At 47.3% G+C, this 18,082-nt stretch overlaps 1 protein-coding gene across 2 annotated transcripts in view; it reads right to left on the reverse strand.

Annotated features, from left to right (window-relative positions):
- ncaph2 (non-SMC condensin II complex, subunit H2) overlaps positions 1 to 18,082 on the reverse strand; it is a 40,753-nt gene that overhangs the window by 15,652 nt on the left and 7,019 nt on the right. For both annotated transcript variants that reach the window (XM_070897290.1, XM_070897291.1), the window contains 10 exons: positions 14,783 to 14,864; positions 14,196 to 14,267; positions 13,480 to 13,559; positions 12,109 to 12,257; positions 8,617 to 8,706; positions 6,901 to 6,995; positions 6,713 to 6,784; positions 3,575 to 3,641; positions 1,676 to 1,780; positions 1,346 to 1,399 (listed from right to left, as the gene is read on the reverse strand). In XM_070897290.1, coding sequence (XP_070753391.1) covers positions 1,346 to 1,399; positions 1,676 to 1,780; positions 3,575 to 3,641; positions 6,713 to 6,784; positions 6,901 to 6,995; positions 8,617 to 8,706; positions 12,109 to 12,257; positions 13,480 to 13,559; positions 14,196 to 14,267; positions 14,783 to 14,864 — 866 coding nt within the window. The remainder of the gene's footprint in view (positions 1 to 1,345; positions 1,400 to 1,675; positions 1,781 to 3,574; positions 3,642 to 6,712; positions 6,785 to 6,900; positions 6,996 to 8,616; positions 8,707 to 12,108; positions 12,258 to 13,479; positions 13,560 to 14,195; positions 14,268 to 14,782; positions 14,865 to 18,082) is intronic.

The raw sequence follows: 18,082 nt of genomic DNA on the forward strand, positions 1-18,082 counted from the left end.
CGAGCCCCCGTTTACAGAAAGGGGAGGGAAAATGGGTAAACCCGAGGAGGCAATAGCTTCCTCAGTGAAAGAGAAGATGTCCGTCAGGATGTAGGCGCTGTTCACATTACAGCCAACTCGCTCAAGTTCCTGCTACAACTGTACAGGGTATTGGTGAGGCCACACCTAGAGTACTGCGTACCGTAATTAAGGAAGGATATACTTGCATTGGAGGCAGTTCAGAAGGTTCACTAGGTTGATTGGGGTGACTTATGAAGATAGGTTGAGTGGGTTGTGCCTATATTCATTGGAGTTCAGAAGAATGAGAAACATACAAGATACTGAGGGGGTTCAACAAGGTGGATGCAGAGAGGATATTTCCATTACTAGGGGAAACAAAAACTAGGGGGCATAGTCTCAGAATAAGAGGTCGCTCATTTAAAACTGAGATGAGGAGGAATTTCTTCTCTCTGATGTTTGTAAATCTATGGAATTCTCTGCCCCAGAGAGCTGTGGAGGCTGGGTCATTGAATATATTTAAAGGTGGAGATAGACACATTTTTCAGCAATAAGGGAATAAAGGGTTATGGGGAACAGGCAGGGAAGTGGAACTGAGTCCGTGATCAGATCAGCCATGATCTTATTAAATGGCGGAACAGGCTCTAGGGGCCAATGGCCTACTCCTGCTCCTATTTCTTACATTCAGTAGAGTCAGAGAAACATAGAAAATAGATGTAGGAGTAGGCCATTCAGCCCTTTGAGCCTGCACCACCATTCAATAAGATCATGGCTGATCATTCCCTCAGTACCCCTTTCCTGCTTTCTCTCCATACCCCTTGATCCCTTTAGCCATAAGGACCATATCTAACTCCCTCTTGAATACATCCAATGAACTGGCATCAACAATTCTCTGCGGTAGGGAATTCCACACGTTAACAACTCTCTGAGTGAAGAAGTTTCTCCTCATCTCAGTCCTAAATGGCTTACCCCTTATCCTTAAGACTATGTCCCCTGGTTCTGGATTTTCCCATCATCGGGAACATTCTTCCTGCATCTAACCTGTCCAGTCCCGTCAGAATTTTATATGTTTCTAGTTGATCCAGTCTCTCCTCTTATGTCAGTCCAGCCATCCTGGAATCAGTCTGGTGAACCTTCGCTGCACTCCCTCAATAGCAAGTACGTCCTTCCTCAGATTAGGAGACCAAAACTGAACACTATAATCCAGGTGAGGCCTCACCAAGGCCCTGTACAACTGCAGTAAGAGCTCCCTGCTCCTATACTCAAATTCCCTAGCTATGAGAACCTGCTAAATGGAGCCACTGAGGCAGGAACCCAACCGGCCCCAGAGCGCAGCACCACCTCTCACCTGCAAACGTTGGGCCCTTTCTCCTGCTCTTCAAATCGCTCCATCCACCGTAATCTGAGGGAGACAAAAGAAAGGGGGAGAGAGAGCGTTTGAGAGAGCCAGACAGAGTGTGTCCATAGAGAGAAAGTGTAGGCGAGAACACGGTACACAATTTACACAGTGACAGTCACTGCTGCTATGGGTACATCCACAGTGAGCCACACAGTACAAGAATACACCTGCAATGAGTGACACACGGGTGCAAGCTCACTCAGCGCAGACACACGCGGGCACAGCGCAGACTCCATGGATTCCGTGAACACGGGGAGGATCCAGTTAGTAGCTACTCACACGTCGTAGAGAACCACTTCCCAAACTCTTTCAGCTTAACAAAGGTTTTCCGTTTCCGCTTGGTTCCTGTGACATTGACACACGCCGGGATAACAAAGTGTATTCCTGCAGAACACAAAGTCACATGCCAGGTCTTAGAACAGAACAGAGTAACGAGCGGAATCAATCAGTTCAAACAACTCCATCACACTCGGGTCCTGCATCACAACCAGACAGTTGCCCCCCTGACGATCCAATGGCTTGTTGAATAGTCAGCGTCACTGTGTTGGACTGCTTTCTTGTTCCTTTAAACGCCGGGTTACATATATGTTCAGATGTAGCAATGCAGGATCAGATCTTTATTGAAACATCACAAATCCAGTGTGAGAGCTTAATCATACTAGCCACAACCAGTATGAGCTGTTATACAGTGGTTCACTCACATCTCAGACCTATTTTGCTTCCAATCCCAACATTCCATGCATATCACCAATAAATCATAGCACATCATAGATACAGACAAAGGACAACAGAATAACAAACGCAACAAACATACACTTACCTCTTCTCAATCTCTTCCAATTATGTTATTACCATGGTTATATTGCTCTATCATAAACTCGTCCGATCATTTTATTACTGTAAACACAACTAAACAAGCTAACATATTCCAGACCATCACACACATGGCTGAGAGACTCTTACACATTTCACCACCCTCCTTTTCTGTGACGATATCTTTGCTTTTGGCCTCCTTGCACAAACAAGGTTTGTCAGATAGTCAGTGGGCTGTACAGGGTTTGTCGGGTGTCACCGGGCTGTACAGGGTTGGTAGGGTAGTCAGTGTGTCACTGGGCTGTACAGAGCAGAGTTCGAGGTCAGAACCCCAGCTGAGATAGCTGGCCCCAACCAAGGCAGCAGTTGTGATTACTATTGGCCTGATACAATGGGTTAGAGGCAGAGGAAAGGCATAAACATACTCATGGCTGATGTGTACCTCAACTCCATTTACCTGCCTTTGCTCCATAGCCCTCAATATCCTTGGCTAATATCTATCAACCTCAGTCTTCAAAGTACCAATTGTTCTCCAGCATCCACAGCCTTTTGGAGAGCGCTCCAGATTTCAACTAGTTTGCGTGTAAAAAAAAAAAAAGTGCTTCCTGACATCACCCTTGAACGGCTCGGCCCTAATTTGGAGACCGCGGCCAGCTCCCGATCACTGTTCCACTGGAAGGTGCCTGCGGGGAGGCCAGGATCAGACTCTGCGGTCGTGGCCTCCCTAGTCCAATGGACGACCATCACTCCCAGCCGATGTTCACACGTGAAGGCTAGCCTCCCAGGTGAGGTAGCAGGCAGCAGCCAGTAACTGTGGAACTGCATCTGAATGCTCTGCAGTCAGCAGCAGACTGTCCCTCCCCCACCTCATCTTTCTCAGCCTCATGCATTCTAAGCTCAAATACCTCAAGCACATCTCGGGTACCATGCAGCTGTACTTACACACCAGTTATACAGCAAACGGAGACTCTCGCTCTGCTGCCAGTACTCGGCCGATGTGGGTAGCTGTTGATATTTACTGAAAAGGAGAACCGAGGTGCAGGGATATTAACAGCACTGCTGAAATATTCATCATGAGGTTCCTCTAAGTAGGGATCAACAGGTGGGGGGAGGGACGGAGGGGAGCCCATGATTTTCACAGACCCTCGATAATCAGACAACTGTCATTCTAACTCCCACCCAACCCATCTCTAGTTCCTTGATGATGACAACAGCATTCCCTGTTGAAACAAAGAAACGTTTCTTTTCTACTGGAGTTTGTCTCCATGCCCTCCCTCCCTCCCTTCCTCCCTCCCTCCCTCCCAGCAGAGCTCGGGCACAACACAGACACAGGAGGGGGGAAAACGGACATATTCAATATGGTACCTTTCTTGAATGGCTTTTCTTGAGTGGCTTCAAAAGGGTCCAGGCTCCGCCAGGGGTCGAGTACTTCCTGCAGCACAAACAGGCAATCAGTCCGTGAGAGAGAGAGAGAGAGAGAACTTGCATTTATATAGCGTCTTTCACAACCTCGGGTGTAGTCATTGTGGTAATATGAGCAAACGCGGTAGCTAATTTACACACAGCAGGATCCCATAAACAGTGTAAACATGACCAGATTATGTTTTTCGTGTTGGTTGAGGGATAAAGGCAGCATTTCCGACAGTGCAGCAATCACGCAGCACTGGCCCTCCGACAGTGCAACACTGGCCCTCCGACAGTGCAACACTGGCCCTCCGACAGTGCAGCACTCACGCAGCACTGGCCCTCCGACAGTGCAGCACCCAAGCAGCACCAGCCCTCCGACAGTGCAGCACTGCACTGAAGTGTCAGCCTGGACTATGCGCTTAAGTCTCTGGAGCCGAGGCTCGAGATGACCAAATGCCACATCCTCCACTCTCCGACCATCTCACCCAGCGTCCTACTCGGGTTTACTTCTGCAAAGAGAAAGCAGAAGTGAATTCTCAAAAACGGTCCACATTGGCTGTATCCAAAGCTAACTTTCTGAAATCGAGCTCTTGACAGGGAGCATCATGTCATAGGACAGGCAATTAACGTCAACACCCGACTCCCACCCCATACCGGGCAAATTAAACGGGGTGCAAGGACAGAGAGTTGGGGCTTTTGTGCACAAATCTTTGAAGGTGGCACGGGTAACAAAGCAGTTAATAAAACATATGGGGTCATGGGCTTTATAAATAGAGGAACAGAGAACAAAAGTCAGGAAGTTATGCTAAACCTTTACAAAACACTGGTTCGGCCCCAGCTGGGGTAGTGTGTCCAATTCTGGGCACCACACTTTAAGGACGTGAAGGCTTTGGAGAGGGTAAAAATGAGAGAGAGATTTACTACAATGACTCCAGGGATGAGGGGTACAGTTATGTGGATAGACTGGAGAAACTGGGATTGTTCTCCTTAAAGCAGAGAAGGTTTGATAGAGGTGTTTAAAATCATGAAGGGTTTAGATAAGAGTAAATAAAGAGAAAGTGTTTAGAATGGCTGAAGGGGCGATAACCAGAGAGCACAGATTTAAGGTGATTGGCAAAAGAATCAGAAGGGACACGAAGAAACAGGATTTCAGTTTGCACACTTGATAGGGAGGTGGAAACAGATTGAATAGTGGCCTTCGAAGGGGAATTGAGTGAATACTTGGAGAAAAAATTGCTGGGATTTAGGGAAAGATGCGGGGGAGTGGGACGAATTGGATTGCTCTTCGAAAGAGCCGGCACAGACTCGATGGACCAAATGGCCTCCTTCTGTACCATATCATTTTCTGATACTATGATTAACGTTAGCGCACTGACTCCCACACAGCCGACCACCTCCCACACACGCACACCAGGAGAATAATGTTACTGCGATAGACCCGACTTGCTGATGAGGCTGCCGATCAGGAGGGTAATGCTTAAACTTAGCCCCAGCATTCCAGGCACCACAGCAGGGCTCGACAAGGAACCTCCTGCTTTAGGTGTGCTGGTTCATAAAAAGCATGAGGCCCCACCATGTTAATTACCCATTTCTCTGGTCGGATTTTTTTGTTCCTTGTTCATTACCGGGTAAGGTCGGCATTTATGCCCAATCCTAGTTACCCTTGAGCAGGTGGTTGTGGGCCTTCTTGAACCACTGCAGTCCATGTGGCGAAGGTGTTCCCATAGAAGGAACAATGATATATTTCCAAGTCGGGATCGTGTATGACTTGGATTGAGATCTTGGAGGTGGTGGTGTTCCCATGTGCCTGCTGCTCTTGTCCTTCAAGGTGGTAGAGGTCGCGGGTTTGGGAGGAATTACTGCAGTGCATTTAGTGTGCTGTCCCTTTAAATTTGCTGCATGGCCGCGCATACGCAGTATCTCTTCCAGCTTGCAAACGGTCTGCGCAGCTTAGGGAAAACATTGGTTAGGAGACGAGACACTCGCCACAGAATACCCAGCCTCCGACTTGCTCTTGTAGCCACGGTATTTATGTGGCTGATCCAGTTAAGCTTCTGGTCAATGTTGATACCCAGGATCTTGATGCGACTAGATTCAACAATGGTAATGCCATTGAGTATCAAGAGGAGGTGGTTAGGCTCTCTTGTTGGAAAGAGTCATTGCTTGGAACTGGCGTGGCGCGAATGTTATTTGCCACTTATCAGCCCAAACCTGAGTATTGTCCAGGTCTTGCTGCATGCGGGCACAGACTGCTTCATTATCTGAGGAATTGCGAATGGAACTGAATACTGTGCAATCATCAGCGAACATCCCCACTTCTGACCTTATGATGGAGGGAAGGTCATTGATGAAGCAACAAGGTGGTTTGGCCTAGGACACTGCCCTGAGGAACTCCTGCAGCGATGTCCTGGGGTTGAGATGATTGGCCTCCAATAACCCCAACCATCTTCCTTTGAGTTAGGTATGACTCCAGCCAGTGGAGAGCTTTATCCCTCGGATTCCCACTGACTTCCATTTTACTCAGGTTCCTTGGTGCCACACTCAATCAAATGCAGCTTTGATATCAAGTGCAGTCACTCTCCCCTCACCTCTGGAATTCAGTTCTTGTCCCGGTTTGGACCAAGGCTGTAAGGAGGTCTGAAGCCAAATGGTCCTAGCAGAACCCAAACTGAGCATCGGTGAACCCCTCCACGGTCTCTAAATTGTCACACTGCTTGTCCAACATGCAGTACCGGATGAGCAGAAATTTCCTTCAACTAAATATTGGGAAGACCAAAGCCATTGTCTTCGGTCCCTGCCACAAACGCTGTTCCCTAGCCGCCAACTTCATCCCTCTCCTTGGCAAATGTCTGAGGCTGAACCAAACTGTTCACAACCTTGGTGTCATATCTGACCCAGAGATGAGCTTCCGACTACATATCCACAGCATCACTAAAACTGGCTAATTTCACCTCCCGAACATCGCCCAACTCCATCCCTGCCTCAATCCGTCTGCTGCTGAAACCCCCATCCATGCCTTTGTTACCTACGGACTTGATTATTCCAATATTTTGAAAATTGAAACACAGGATATTTTGCAGGCATTGCTAATGTTACCTTGGTGTTCACCGTGTCGGGCGCAGTCGGCCCCCTGTCACGCAGCATGTAACCCCGAACCTCATGCACAGCCTGCAGGAACATGAAGTGGGAATGTTATACTTCCAAGAGCTGACACACCCCAGTCTCGCAGCCTACTGTACATGCTCCACCATTCCTCACAGATGCCACCCCAACCCAGCTCCTACCTGCTGTTGTTCAACGTGCTCTGCGCCCTCCGCTAACGGCGGAGGAAAACCGCCATCTACATCGCCGCCATCATCATCATCGCTTCCTGCAGGACCTGAGGCAAGAGCACAGGCGAGGGGGTTTAGTCCAGAACATTCTCAAGAGTCCTGCACACAACAACAACAACTAAAGGGCAAAGAGAATGGGGCTAGGGGCAGGATTTGCAATATAATCCATCCCCATCTGGTTATTCCAAGCGCCAACTGTCTCCAGGACTAGACACAGCCTGGGCTGCACCTGGACCCACCCCAACCCTCGGCCCCCGACCTGCTCCGCCAACCTCTGGACCCGGCCCGAAACTCAGCCTGAGCCCCAACCCTGGACCCGGCCCGACCCTCAATCCGCTCCCCCAGCCCCTGGACCTGGCCCGACCCTCAGCCTGCTCCCCCAACCCCTGGACCTGGCCCGACCCTCAGCCTGCTTCCCCAACCCCTGGACCTGGCCCGACCCTCAGGCCCTGGACCCGGCCCGACCCTCAGGCCCTGGACCCCCAACCCCTGGACCCGGCCCGGACCTCAGCCTGCTCCCCGACCCTCAGCCCACTCCCCCAGCTCCTGGACCTGCTCCCTGACACTCAGTCCACTTGCCAACAGTCCTCAATGCTGGTATCGACTGGCAGCTCTCAGCAAACACAGGATCTCTGTGGAACAGTAAGGATCAATAACTGGGGAGAGCTTGATACTGGAAGTACCCTCCCCGAGGGCTCCCTAATGGCGGAGCAATGCTCAGTGTGATACTCATACAAGGTTGCAGGTGGGAATCCCAGCCTGTGCTTATTTAATTGGAATGGGTAACTTGGTTGCGCTATAGCACCTTTAAAATGAAGTCTGCAGCTGCACACTGGGAGAGTTAGTCTGCCTGTCTCTATACTAGGGAGAAAATCTATATCCCATCATGGGCTACAATGGAGACTGCTTGAAGGTGGCGTCTCGTGATGACAAACCATCTGATTCGCAGAGCAGTACGAGAGTCGAGGCAGTAATTCGGGCCCGTTTACCAGACTCGCAGTTGGAGAGCTGTGGATCGGGGAACTGGGCAGCTGCCCGCTAGCGGTCAGAAGCTGCCTGATTGAAGGGCCTCCTGCAGTGGGTTAGCTGTGATTAATAATGAACAGTATCGATCTTATCCTGCTGAGCAAGAAGGTTCGCGGTTACTGTGCTCGTTCCTGCATGTTGCTAAATGTCACACTACCCCCAAGCTGGGTAGCATTATTCAAGGCTCCTGCTCTTGATCACTGCCCACCTGACCCCTGGAAAATGGGGCAAGGACACAAGGCTCAGCTGTGACCCTTCCCCTCCTCTCCCCCAGCAAGCCAGTGCCCCGGTTGACATGAATGCTGGGCCCCTTGTGCGGGGGACCAGCGGGTGCCTGCACCTACCGAACAGCAAGAGGCAGCACCTTCTGGGGCCACACAACCGAATCTCGATTCGTGTGAAAATAACCACGGAGATTTCAGTGAGACGCACCTGGTGAAATGCAGCACTTGTTTTTTTTCTGCATGAATTAATGTGAAACACCAGATTGGTCTGTCAATACCATGTGGTGCTGAGATATACTCAACACAACAGGCAAAGCAGCAACAACCCTCGCAAGGGCATTGCTGCTTTCCACATCCCCAAATCCCTTGTCTCAACGTGAAAGAAGCAGCACCAGATTCCCCAGAGCAGAATACTTACCGAGCCCTTCATCTGAAAAGCGCAACACTGGAACTGGAGCCTGACAGTCGCTGCCCTCCATCTCCACGTACTGTGGAACCTCCTGCAAGCCTGTAAACAATGCAAGGCACAGTGTGACGACCAGACTCCCTGCTGCGTAACCTGCCTGTGGCCACACCGCATGCGCCACACAACCTGCTGTGCTCTCAGCAAGCACCGGCGGCAATCTCAGGAGACATCTGCCCTCCTTATAATCACCAACATCATAGAATGATGCAACACTGGAGACCATTCGGCCCATCGTACCTGTGCTGGCTCTTGGGTAGAGCTATCCCATTAGCCCACTTCCTTGTTCTTTCCCCATAGCCCTGTAAATTTGTCCCGTTCAAGTATTTATCCAATTCCCTTCTGAAAGTTTAGTGAATCTGCTTCCACCACCCTTTCAGGCAGTGCATTCCAAATTATAACTCGCCGTGCAAAAAAAATTCTTCTCATCTCTCCTCTGGTTCTTTTGCCAATTACATTAAATCTGTGTTCTCTGGTTACCAATCCAACTGCTACTGGAAACAGTTTGGCCTGATCTACTCTATCCAAACATTTTATGATTTTGAACATCTCTATTAAATCTCCCCTTAACTTCTCTGCTCCAAGAACAATCCCAGCTTTTCCAGTCCCACCACATTACTGAAGCTCATTACAGTAAATCTCCTCCGCACCCATTCCATTTGTACCCTTCTCCAAAAAGATACATGCATTTTATATAGTGTCTTTAATGTAGCAAAAGTTCCAAGGCACTTCACAAGAGAATGTAATCAATCAAAATTTTGTACCGAGCCACAGGAGATATCAAGACAGATGATCAAAAGCTTGATCAAGTGGATGAGCGATTAAAATCGGAGATGCGCAAGGTGCCAGAATTGGCGAAGAGCAGGGATCTTGAGGGCTTGTGGGGCTGGAGAAGGTTGCAGAGATAGGGAGGGGGCGAGGCCATAAGAGGGATTTGAAAACAAGGATGAGAAATTTACAATTGAGGCATTGCCAGACCGGGGGCCAGTGTGGGTCAGCAAGCACAGGGGTAATGGATGAATGGGACTTAGTGTGAGTTAAGATACAGGTTGCAGAATTTTAGATGAGCACAAGTTTATAGAGGGTGGAAGCCAGGAGATCATTGGAATAGTGAAGTCTAGAGGTAACAAAGGCATGGATGAGGGTTTCAGCAGCAAATGTGATGAGGCAGGATCAGAGTTGGGCGATGTTACGAAGGTGGAAGTAAGCAGTCTTGATGATGGAGCAGATGTGTGGTCGGAAGCTCATCTCGGGGTCAAACACAGCACCAAGATTGCGAACAGTCTGGCCCAGCTTCAGACAATAGCCAGAGGGATGGAAACAGTGTCTAAGGAACAGATCTTGTGGCCGTGACCAAAGACAATGGCTTTGGTCTTCCCAATACTTAGCTGAGAGGAAATTTCTGCTCATCCAATACTGGATGTCGGACAGGCAGAGTAGCAAATCAGACCGTGTAGGGGTCGAAGAGGTGGGGGTGAGATACAGCAGAGTGTAGTCAGCGTACATGTGGAACACGACGTGTTTTCAGATGATGTTGCCAAGGGGCAGCTTGTAGATGAGAAAAAGGGAGCCAAGGATGGATCATTGGGGACTCCAGAGGCAACGGTATGGGAAGGGAAGAGTGGCGATGCCCAGAATTGGACACAATACTCCAGCAGGGGCCGAATCTTCAGACAGATTTTTACTTAAACACTCAGACAGTCTGAAAACCAAGGCACAACAGTTCTGAAAAAGTATAATACCTGGAGGGGTAGTTATGCTCTTTTAGGAAAGGCAGCCCATGTTTAACTAACCTGAAGTTTCACAAATATATTCCAGATTTGTTGATCAGGCAATATGCAGCCAGACCCACGCTTGGATTATACCATCAATATCTGACAGAGGGAGCGAGTATTTAAGGGCTGTATTACTGATGCTAGTCAGACTCCACCTCAAGCATAGTGCACAGTCCAGGGCACTTCCCCACAGGAAGGAAATGAGGGTCCTGTTGAGGGTCAGGAAGGACAAAGATGACCCCGGATGTCAGGAATTTCAGTTCTGAAGAAATCAGGCTGGCTTTCATTGGAACAGAGAAGACTTTACCTAATCTAGTGAAATTGTTTCCATTATCACAGACTGTTTACAGCACAGAAAGCCAATCGGCCCATCAGGTCTGTTCTGGATCTTGGCTAGATCAATCCCAAACTAATCCCACTGCCCCACTCTCTCCCCATAGCCCTGTATCAATCCTAAACTAATCCCACTGTCCCACTCTCTCTCTCCATAGCCCTGTATCAATCCCAAACTAATCCCACTGCCCCACTCTCTCTCCATAGCCCTGTATCAATCCCAAACTAATCCCACTGCCCCACTCTCTCCCCATAGCCTTGTATCAATCCCAAACTAATCTCACTGCCCCACTCTCCCCCCATAGCTCTGGCACCAAGCTTATGGTCTACAGGGCTGTCGTGATACCCGCCCTCCTGTATGGCTCAGAGATGTGGACCATATACAGTCGACACCTCAAATCGCTGGAGAAATACCACCAACAATGTCTCCGCAAGATCCTGCAAATCCCCAACGTTAGTGTTCTCGATCAGGCCAACATCCCCAGCATCGAAGCACTGACCACACTCAACCAGCTCCATTGGGCGGGCTACATTGTTCGCATGTCCGACACAAGACTTCCAAAGCAAGCGCTCTACTCGGAACTCCTGTCCACCTGTTGCTCGCTTGCCGTGTAGAGGAAATGTTTCAAGGACACCCGCAAAGCTGCCTTGATAAAATGCAACATCCCCACCGGCACCTGGGAATCCCTGGCCAAAGGCCACCCTAAGTGGAGGAAGAGCATCCGGGAGGGCGCTGAGCACCTCGAGTATCAACGCCGAGAGCATGCAGAAAACAAGCACAGTCAGCGGAAGGAGCGTGCAGCAAACCAGACTCCCCACCCACCCTTTCCTTCCACTGTCTGCCCCACCTGTGACAGAGACTGTAATTCCTGTATTGGACTGTTCAGTCACCGGAGAATTCACTTTTGGAGTGGAAGCAAGTCTTCCTCGATTTCGAGGGACTGCCTATGATGATAATGTATCAATCCCAAACTAATCCCACTGCCCCATTCTCTCCCCATAGCCCTGTAACAATCCTAAACTAAACACACTACCCCACTCTCTCCCCATAGCCCTGTATCAATCCTAAACTAATTCCACTGCCCCACTCTCTCCCCATAGCTTCAAATCCCAGTTAAAAAAGGGACAGGATTACTGATTAGCGAAATAACTAACATCAAACACCCAAGTCACAGCAGCAAAGCTCACATTCAAGGAATGGGAGCTGTCCAATCAGACAATAATCAAGCTCCAGAGATACAGAACAGTGCTGAGGATTAGTGACACACTCTGTCTCACTCTCAGCGAGAGCTTGCAACACTGCACTGTGTCACCAGCTCGCTGGCACACTGCGCATTACCATTGTGCCCGGCGCTGTCCTGCTGTTGCCTGTTCAGATAGTTCATCGGTGACACGTTGGCCAGCTCCAACATGAAGGCGCCTGTGATGTGAGGGGTACAAGTGTTCATTCGGAAATCCTTGCGGCTGCCCAGGATCTCTCCTCTCCGGCTACAGTGAAGAGGAAAGCTTGTTCAGTTAGTAACTGAGGATTGGACATTCGTGTTTAGTTCAATTCCTCCTTGCCGCTGTCCTCCCCCTCACCCCCTGGCTCCATGAGTCTCGACGTCCTTCCAGCATCGTGTGCGAGGCGAGTGCGTCAGCACCAGAACCAGGGAAGCGATGCTACCCAATCCCAATCCTGACCCGACCCAACACCAACACATAAACTTTCCATGGCAGGTCACCAGGTGGGAGCGCTGTACTTGCTCCTTCTCATTAACCTGAAGGCACACCGGGCCGAGATCAGCACAGAAGGTAACCGGGGACCTTCCTGCTCCATGTGACGCAGTATCAGTAAATGGGTGGTCACCGGCATCTAACTCCTGGACTTCAGCCATAGAGCTCCCCAACAATTACACCTCACCTGGATACTGAACATTTAATGTAAATGTATCCCGAATGTGGGAAATTTACTGTTCTTATCAAGGTGTAAAATGTCAGTACTGGCATGTAAGTAAGCTTCAACCATGGACCCAATATCAGCATCAAACACTCCCAGGGCTGGTGCAACACGGGTTAGATACAGAGTAAAGCTCCCTCTACACTGTTCCATCAAACACTCCCAGGACATATACAGGGGGTTAGATACAGAGTAAAGCTCCCTCTACACTGTTCCATCAAACACTTCCAGGACATATACAGGGGGTTAGATACAGAGTAAAGCTCCCTCTACACTGTTCCATCAAACACTCCCAGGACATATACAGGGGGTTAGATACAGAGTAAAGCTCCCTCTACACTGTTCCATCAAACACTCCCAGGACACGTACAGGGGCTTAGATACAGAGTAAAGCTCCCTCTACACTGTCCCATCAAACACTCTCAGGACAGGTATAGCACGGGTTAGATACAAAGTGAAGTTCCCTATAAATTGTCCCAAATCACTAACACAAGATTCAGAGCCATATCTGCACTGTAGCAATGTGATATCTCCATTTCTCCAGCCAGCCAATTGAGAATCAAGTGGCAGCACATTACACAGCCTGGTGTGGTGAACTAACCTCCACCAGCAACTGGAATAAAGCTGTCCGAAACTAGAGAACCCTTACAGCTGGCAGGGAAAGAAACTTTCAGAGTGTCTGCCTGAGACACACTGACTGGGTCTTTCACACCATCTGTCTGGGTGCCTGCCTTGATCTGCTATCTATCTGTGTGGCAGCACATTCTGTACCTGAGCAGTGGGTTGTTCTTTTTCTCGATTTCCTCTGGTGGTACCAATGCCATTGGTGTTAGTGGGATAATGTTCACTGCCTGCAGCATCGAGAAGAAAGCACAGGGTAGTCACAATGTAAATATTTATAATGGGAATTCTAATGTAAACAGTTGCCTGTCACATTGCAGTTGCAGACCTCCCACCACTGGTGGTGCAAGTCCCCAGGTCGACAGACATTTTCTTTCTCTGCCACATCATGTGTTACCTCAGGCTCCCCCCACCTACCCAGTCTCTCCCTCAGCTTAGGCTCTCCACCCGACCCCCTTTAACTCAGGTACTCCTCCCTCGCACGCTAATCCAATCCACCCCACCGCCTTACCTCAGACACACCGCCCCACCCGCCCCATACCACATGCTCTCCCCTCCCCCAGCCCCTCGGGTTGATGCCCTAGTCCGATGTGATCTCCCATCGCCGCCTCACTCCCCTCCTAGTGTTATTCATACTTCAATATTGCTCTGCTCTTCAAATGCCCGACCATCATCCATGTTGTTCCATTTCTCGTGCCCTCCAGCTTCTGTCCCCAGCCCATTCCTCGATCACCTCTCGCAGCCTCCTGCTCGATGTGCTAGGTGGGTTTGCGGGCGGTGGGGTGGGTGGAGATGACCCATTATGCTAACCGAGTCCCACTTTGCATCATTCAGAGTTAGGGGAATCACAAATAAGGATTACGTACGGTCGAATTGTGCTCCTTCTGCAAATCAATGCTGGTTTTTACTGAACACTCAATATCATCAAGAGACAAAAACTGGAAAACAAGGATATTAGCAGTTAGTGACATCAGATGTAGAAAGACATGATCAGAACTGCCCAGTACTTTTACATTTACAGAAAATATGGACAGATTATAGGAGCAGTATCTCACACCAGAGCAGTGACTGTTATGGTGCTGGAACCTGAAGGGACGCCATGCACAAACTGCATGACACAGCCACCGAGCAGTTAAATTTACAATCCCATTTTTACAAGGTCAGGAGAATATTATTGTTCATTTCAACCTCACAGACCAATTCATCCCACTTGGTTTCTGGTTCAGTTTACACATCTCCTCATGTAACTCCAGTGCCCCCATACCAGTGTTCACTATCGGAATCACTGCTTCCATCCCATGGAACAGATTGCCAACATAACAGTCATATCACTTAGATATTCCGAATAGCTGGAGATATGCACGTTTAAAAAAAATAATTTTGCTTCAGTCATTTACATCTAATTAATTTCACAGAGTTAATGAACAGTGAATCCTGAGTCAAAGCTCCTTACTTCCTGATCAGCCATCTGATTAGCCAAGGACACATCATTATCTGTACCATCATTCCCAATAGATGTAGCCTTTTGATTCTGCCTAAAATAGCAAACACAAAAACGACATTTCAAGCAGTTTCTACAGCCAGAACATCACCGTCAAAACATTTACTTTTACAGAAAGTATGGACAGTGATCCTCTCCTACTGAACAACCTTCCACATCTAGTGTTAACACAGCACATTACTGGGTGTAACAGTCTCAATAATATTCGATTATTGAGTGTAACAGTCCCATAATAACACAATCTGTTTCTGAGTGTAACAGTCCCATAACACAGTCAGTTACGGAGTGTGACAGTCCCATAACACAGTCCGTTACGGAGTGTAACAATCCTATAATAACAGAGCCTGCTACCATATGTAATGTTTCTGTAATAACACAGCCTGTTACTGAGTGTATTGTTCGGAGTGTAATGTTTCATTAATAACACAGCATGTTACTGCGTGTGATGTTCCAGTAGTAACTTATTGTTTAGTTGTATAATCCTGTTATTTTAGATCTGGTAATGTGTAATGCAACAGGATTAATTAATGATCTCATAGTAAAGGATCCTCTAGGGAAGAGTGATCATAGCATGTTAGAATTTCAAATTCAGTTTGAGGGTGAGAAACTTGGGTCTTAAACTAGTGTCCTGAACTTAAATAAAGGCAATTACAAAAGGTACGAAGACAGGGTTGGCTAAAGTGGACTGGAGAAATAGATTAAAGGGTAAGACAGTGGCAGACATTAAGGAGCTATTTCATAACTCTCAGTGAGAAAGAAAGACTCTGAGAAGGATGAACCATCCGTGGCTAACTAGGGAAGTTAAAGATGGTATCAAATTGAAAACAAAGGCATTCAATGTAGCGAAGATTGGTGGTAGGCCAGAGGATTGGAAAATTTTTAGAAACCAACAAAGGACGACTAAAAAAAATAATAAAGCAAAAGATAGATAGATGAGAGCAAACTAGCAAGAAATTAAAAAAAAGACAGTAATAGCTTCTACAGGTATATAAAAAGGAAGAGAGCAGCTGAAGTAAACATTGGTCCCTTAGAGGATGAGACTGGGGTATTAATAATGGGTAACAGGGAAATGGCTGAGACTTTGAACACATTTTTTGTATCGGTCTTCACGACAGAAGACACTAAAAGCATCCCAAAAATAGATCATCAAGGGGCTATAATGAGGGGGAACTTAAATCAATCACTATCAATCTATGTCCTGATAATCCTCAATCTGTACCCTTGATAATCCTCAATCTTTGTCCCTGATAATCCTCAATCTGTGTCCGTGGGCAATGGTAGCCTTGAGGAAGAGTTCATAGAGTGTACTCGGTATGGTTTCTTAGAACAATACATTATGGAACCAACCAGGGAGCAGACTATTTTAGATCTGGTAATGTGTGATGAAATAGGATTCATTAATGATTTCATACTAAAGGTCATAGTAAAAGGATCCTCTAGGGAAGAGTGATCATAGCATGTTAGAATTTCACATTCAGTTTGAGGGTGAGAAACTTGGGTCTGAAACTAGTGTCTTAAACCTAAATAAGGCAATTACAAAAGGTATGAAGACGGAGTTGGCTAAAGTAGACTGGGAAAATAGATTAAAAAGTACAAAATGGTAGATAAGTAGTGACAGACATTTAAGGAGATATTTCATAATTCTCAACAAAGATATATTTCATTGAGAAAGAAAGACTACGAGAAGGATGAACGATGTTGTGAAGATTAGTGGTAAGCCAGAAGATTGGGAACATTTTAGAAATCAGCAAAGGATGACTAAAAAAAAAAAGCAAGAGGAACAAAACAGATTGAGTGTAAACTAGCAAGAAATAAAAAACAGATAACAAGAGCTTCTACAAGTATATAAAAAGGGAGAGAGTAGCTAAAGTAAATGTTGGTCCCTTAGAGGACGAAACTGTGGAATTAATAATGGGGAACAAGGAAATGGCAGAGACTTTGAACAAATATTTTGAATCAGTCTTCATGGTAGAAGACACTAAAAGCATCCCAATAATAATAGATAATCAGGGGGCAAAAGGGAGGGAGGATATTAAAACAATCATCACTAGAGAAAAAGTACTAGGCAAACTAATGGGACTAAAGGTTGACAAGTCCCCTGGACCTGATGGCTTGCATCCTAGGGTCTTAAAAGAAGTGGCTGCAGAGATAGTGGATGCATTGGTCAAAATTTCCTAGATTCTGGAAAGGTCCCAGGTGATTGGAAAACCACAAATGTAATGTCCCTATTCAAGAGAGGGAGACAGAAAGCAGGAAACTTTAGGCCAGTTAGCCTAACATCTGTCATTGGGAAAATGCTGGAATCCATTATTAAGGAAGTAGTAACAGGACATTTAGAAAATCATCATAAAAAAATGAAAGGGAAATTGTGTTTGACAAATTTATTAGAATTCTTTGAGGATATAACGAGTAGGGTGGATAAAGGAGAACCAGTAGATGTGGTGTATTTGGATTTCCAAAAGGCATTCAATAAGATACCACATAAAAAGTTACTAAACAAGATAAGAGCACAGTACTGGGGGTGATATATAGCATGAATAGAGGATTGGCTAACTAAGTCAGGCAAATGGGCCATTTTCAGGTCGGCAAACTGTAACTCGTGGGGTGCCATGGGGATCAGTGTTGGGACCTCAACTATTTAGTCTATATTAATGGCTTGGATGAAGGGACGGAGTGTGTTGCAGCCAAATTTGCTGACGATACAAAGATAGGTGGGAAAGCAAGTTGTGAGGACAGAAAGAGTCTGCAAAGGGATATAGATAGCTTAAGTGAGTGGGTAAAAAATTTGGCAGATTGTGTACACAAATGTGAGAAAATGTGAGGTTATCCACTTTGGGAGGAAGAATAGAAAAGCAAAATATTATTTAAATGGAGAGAGACTACAGAATATTGCAGTACAGAGGAGGGATATACTTGCATTGGAGGCAGTTCAGAGAAGGTTCACTAGGTTGATTCCGGAGATGAAGGAGTTGTCTTATGAGGAAAGGTTGAGCAGGTTGGGCCTATACTCGTTGGCCGTTCTAAACTCATTGGAGTTTAGAAAAATGAGAGGTGATCTTATTGAAACATACAAGATTCCGAGGAGGCTCGACAGGGTAGATGCTGAGGGGATGTTTCCCCTCGTGGGAGAGTCTACAACTAGGAGGCATAGTTTCAGAATATGGGGCTCAAATTTGGCCCCTGCCAATTTTTGGCGCACTCACCCGAGGTGTGCCGACTTCCTAGGATAAAAACGGCGGCAAAAAGTTGTCA

The sequence above is a fragment of the Pristiophorus japonicus genome, chromosome 13, assembly GCF_044704955.1.
Source record: "Pristiophorus japonicus isolate sPriJap1 chromosome 13, sPriJap1.hap1, whole genome shotgun sequence".
In the NCBI taxonomy this organism is placed as follows: Eukaryota; Metazoa; Chordata; class Chondrichthyes; family Pristiophoridae; genus Pristiophorus; species Pristiophorus japonicus.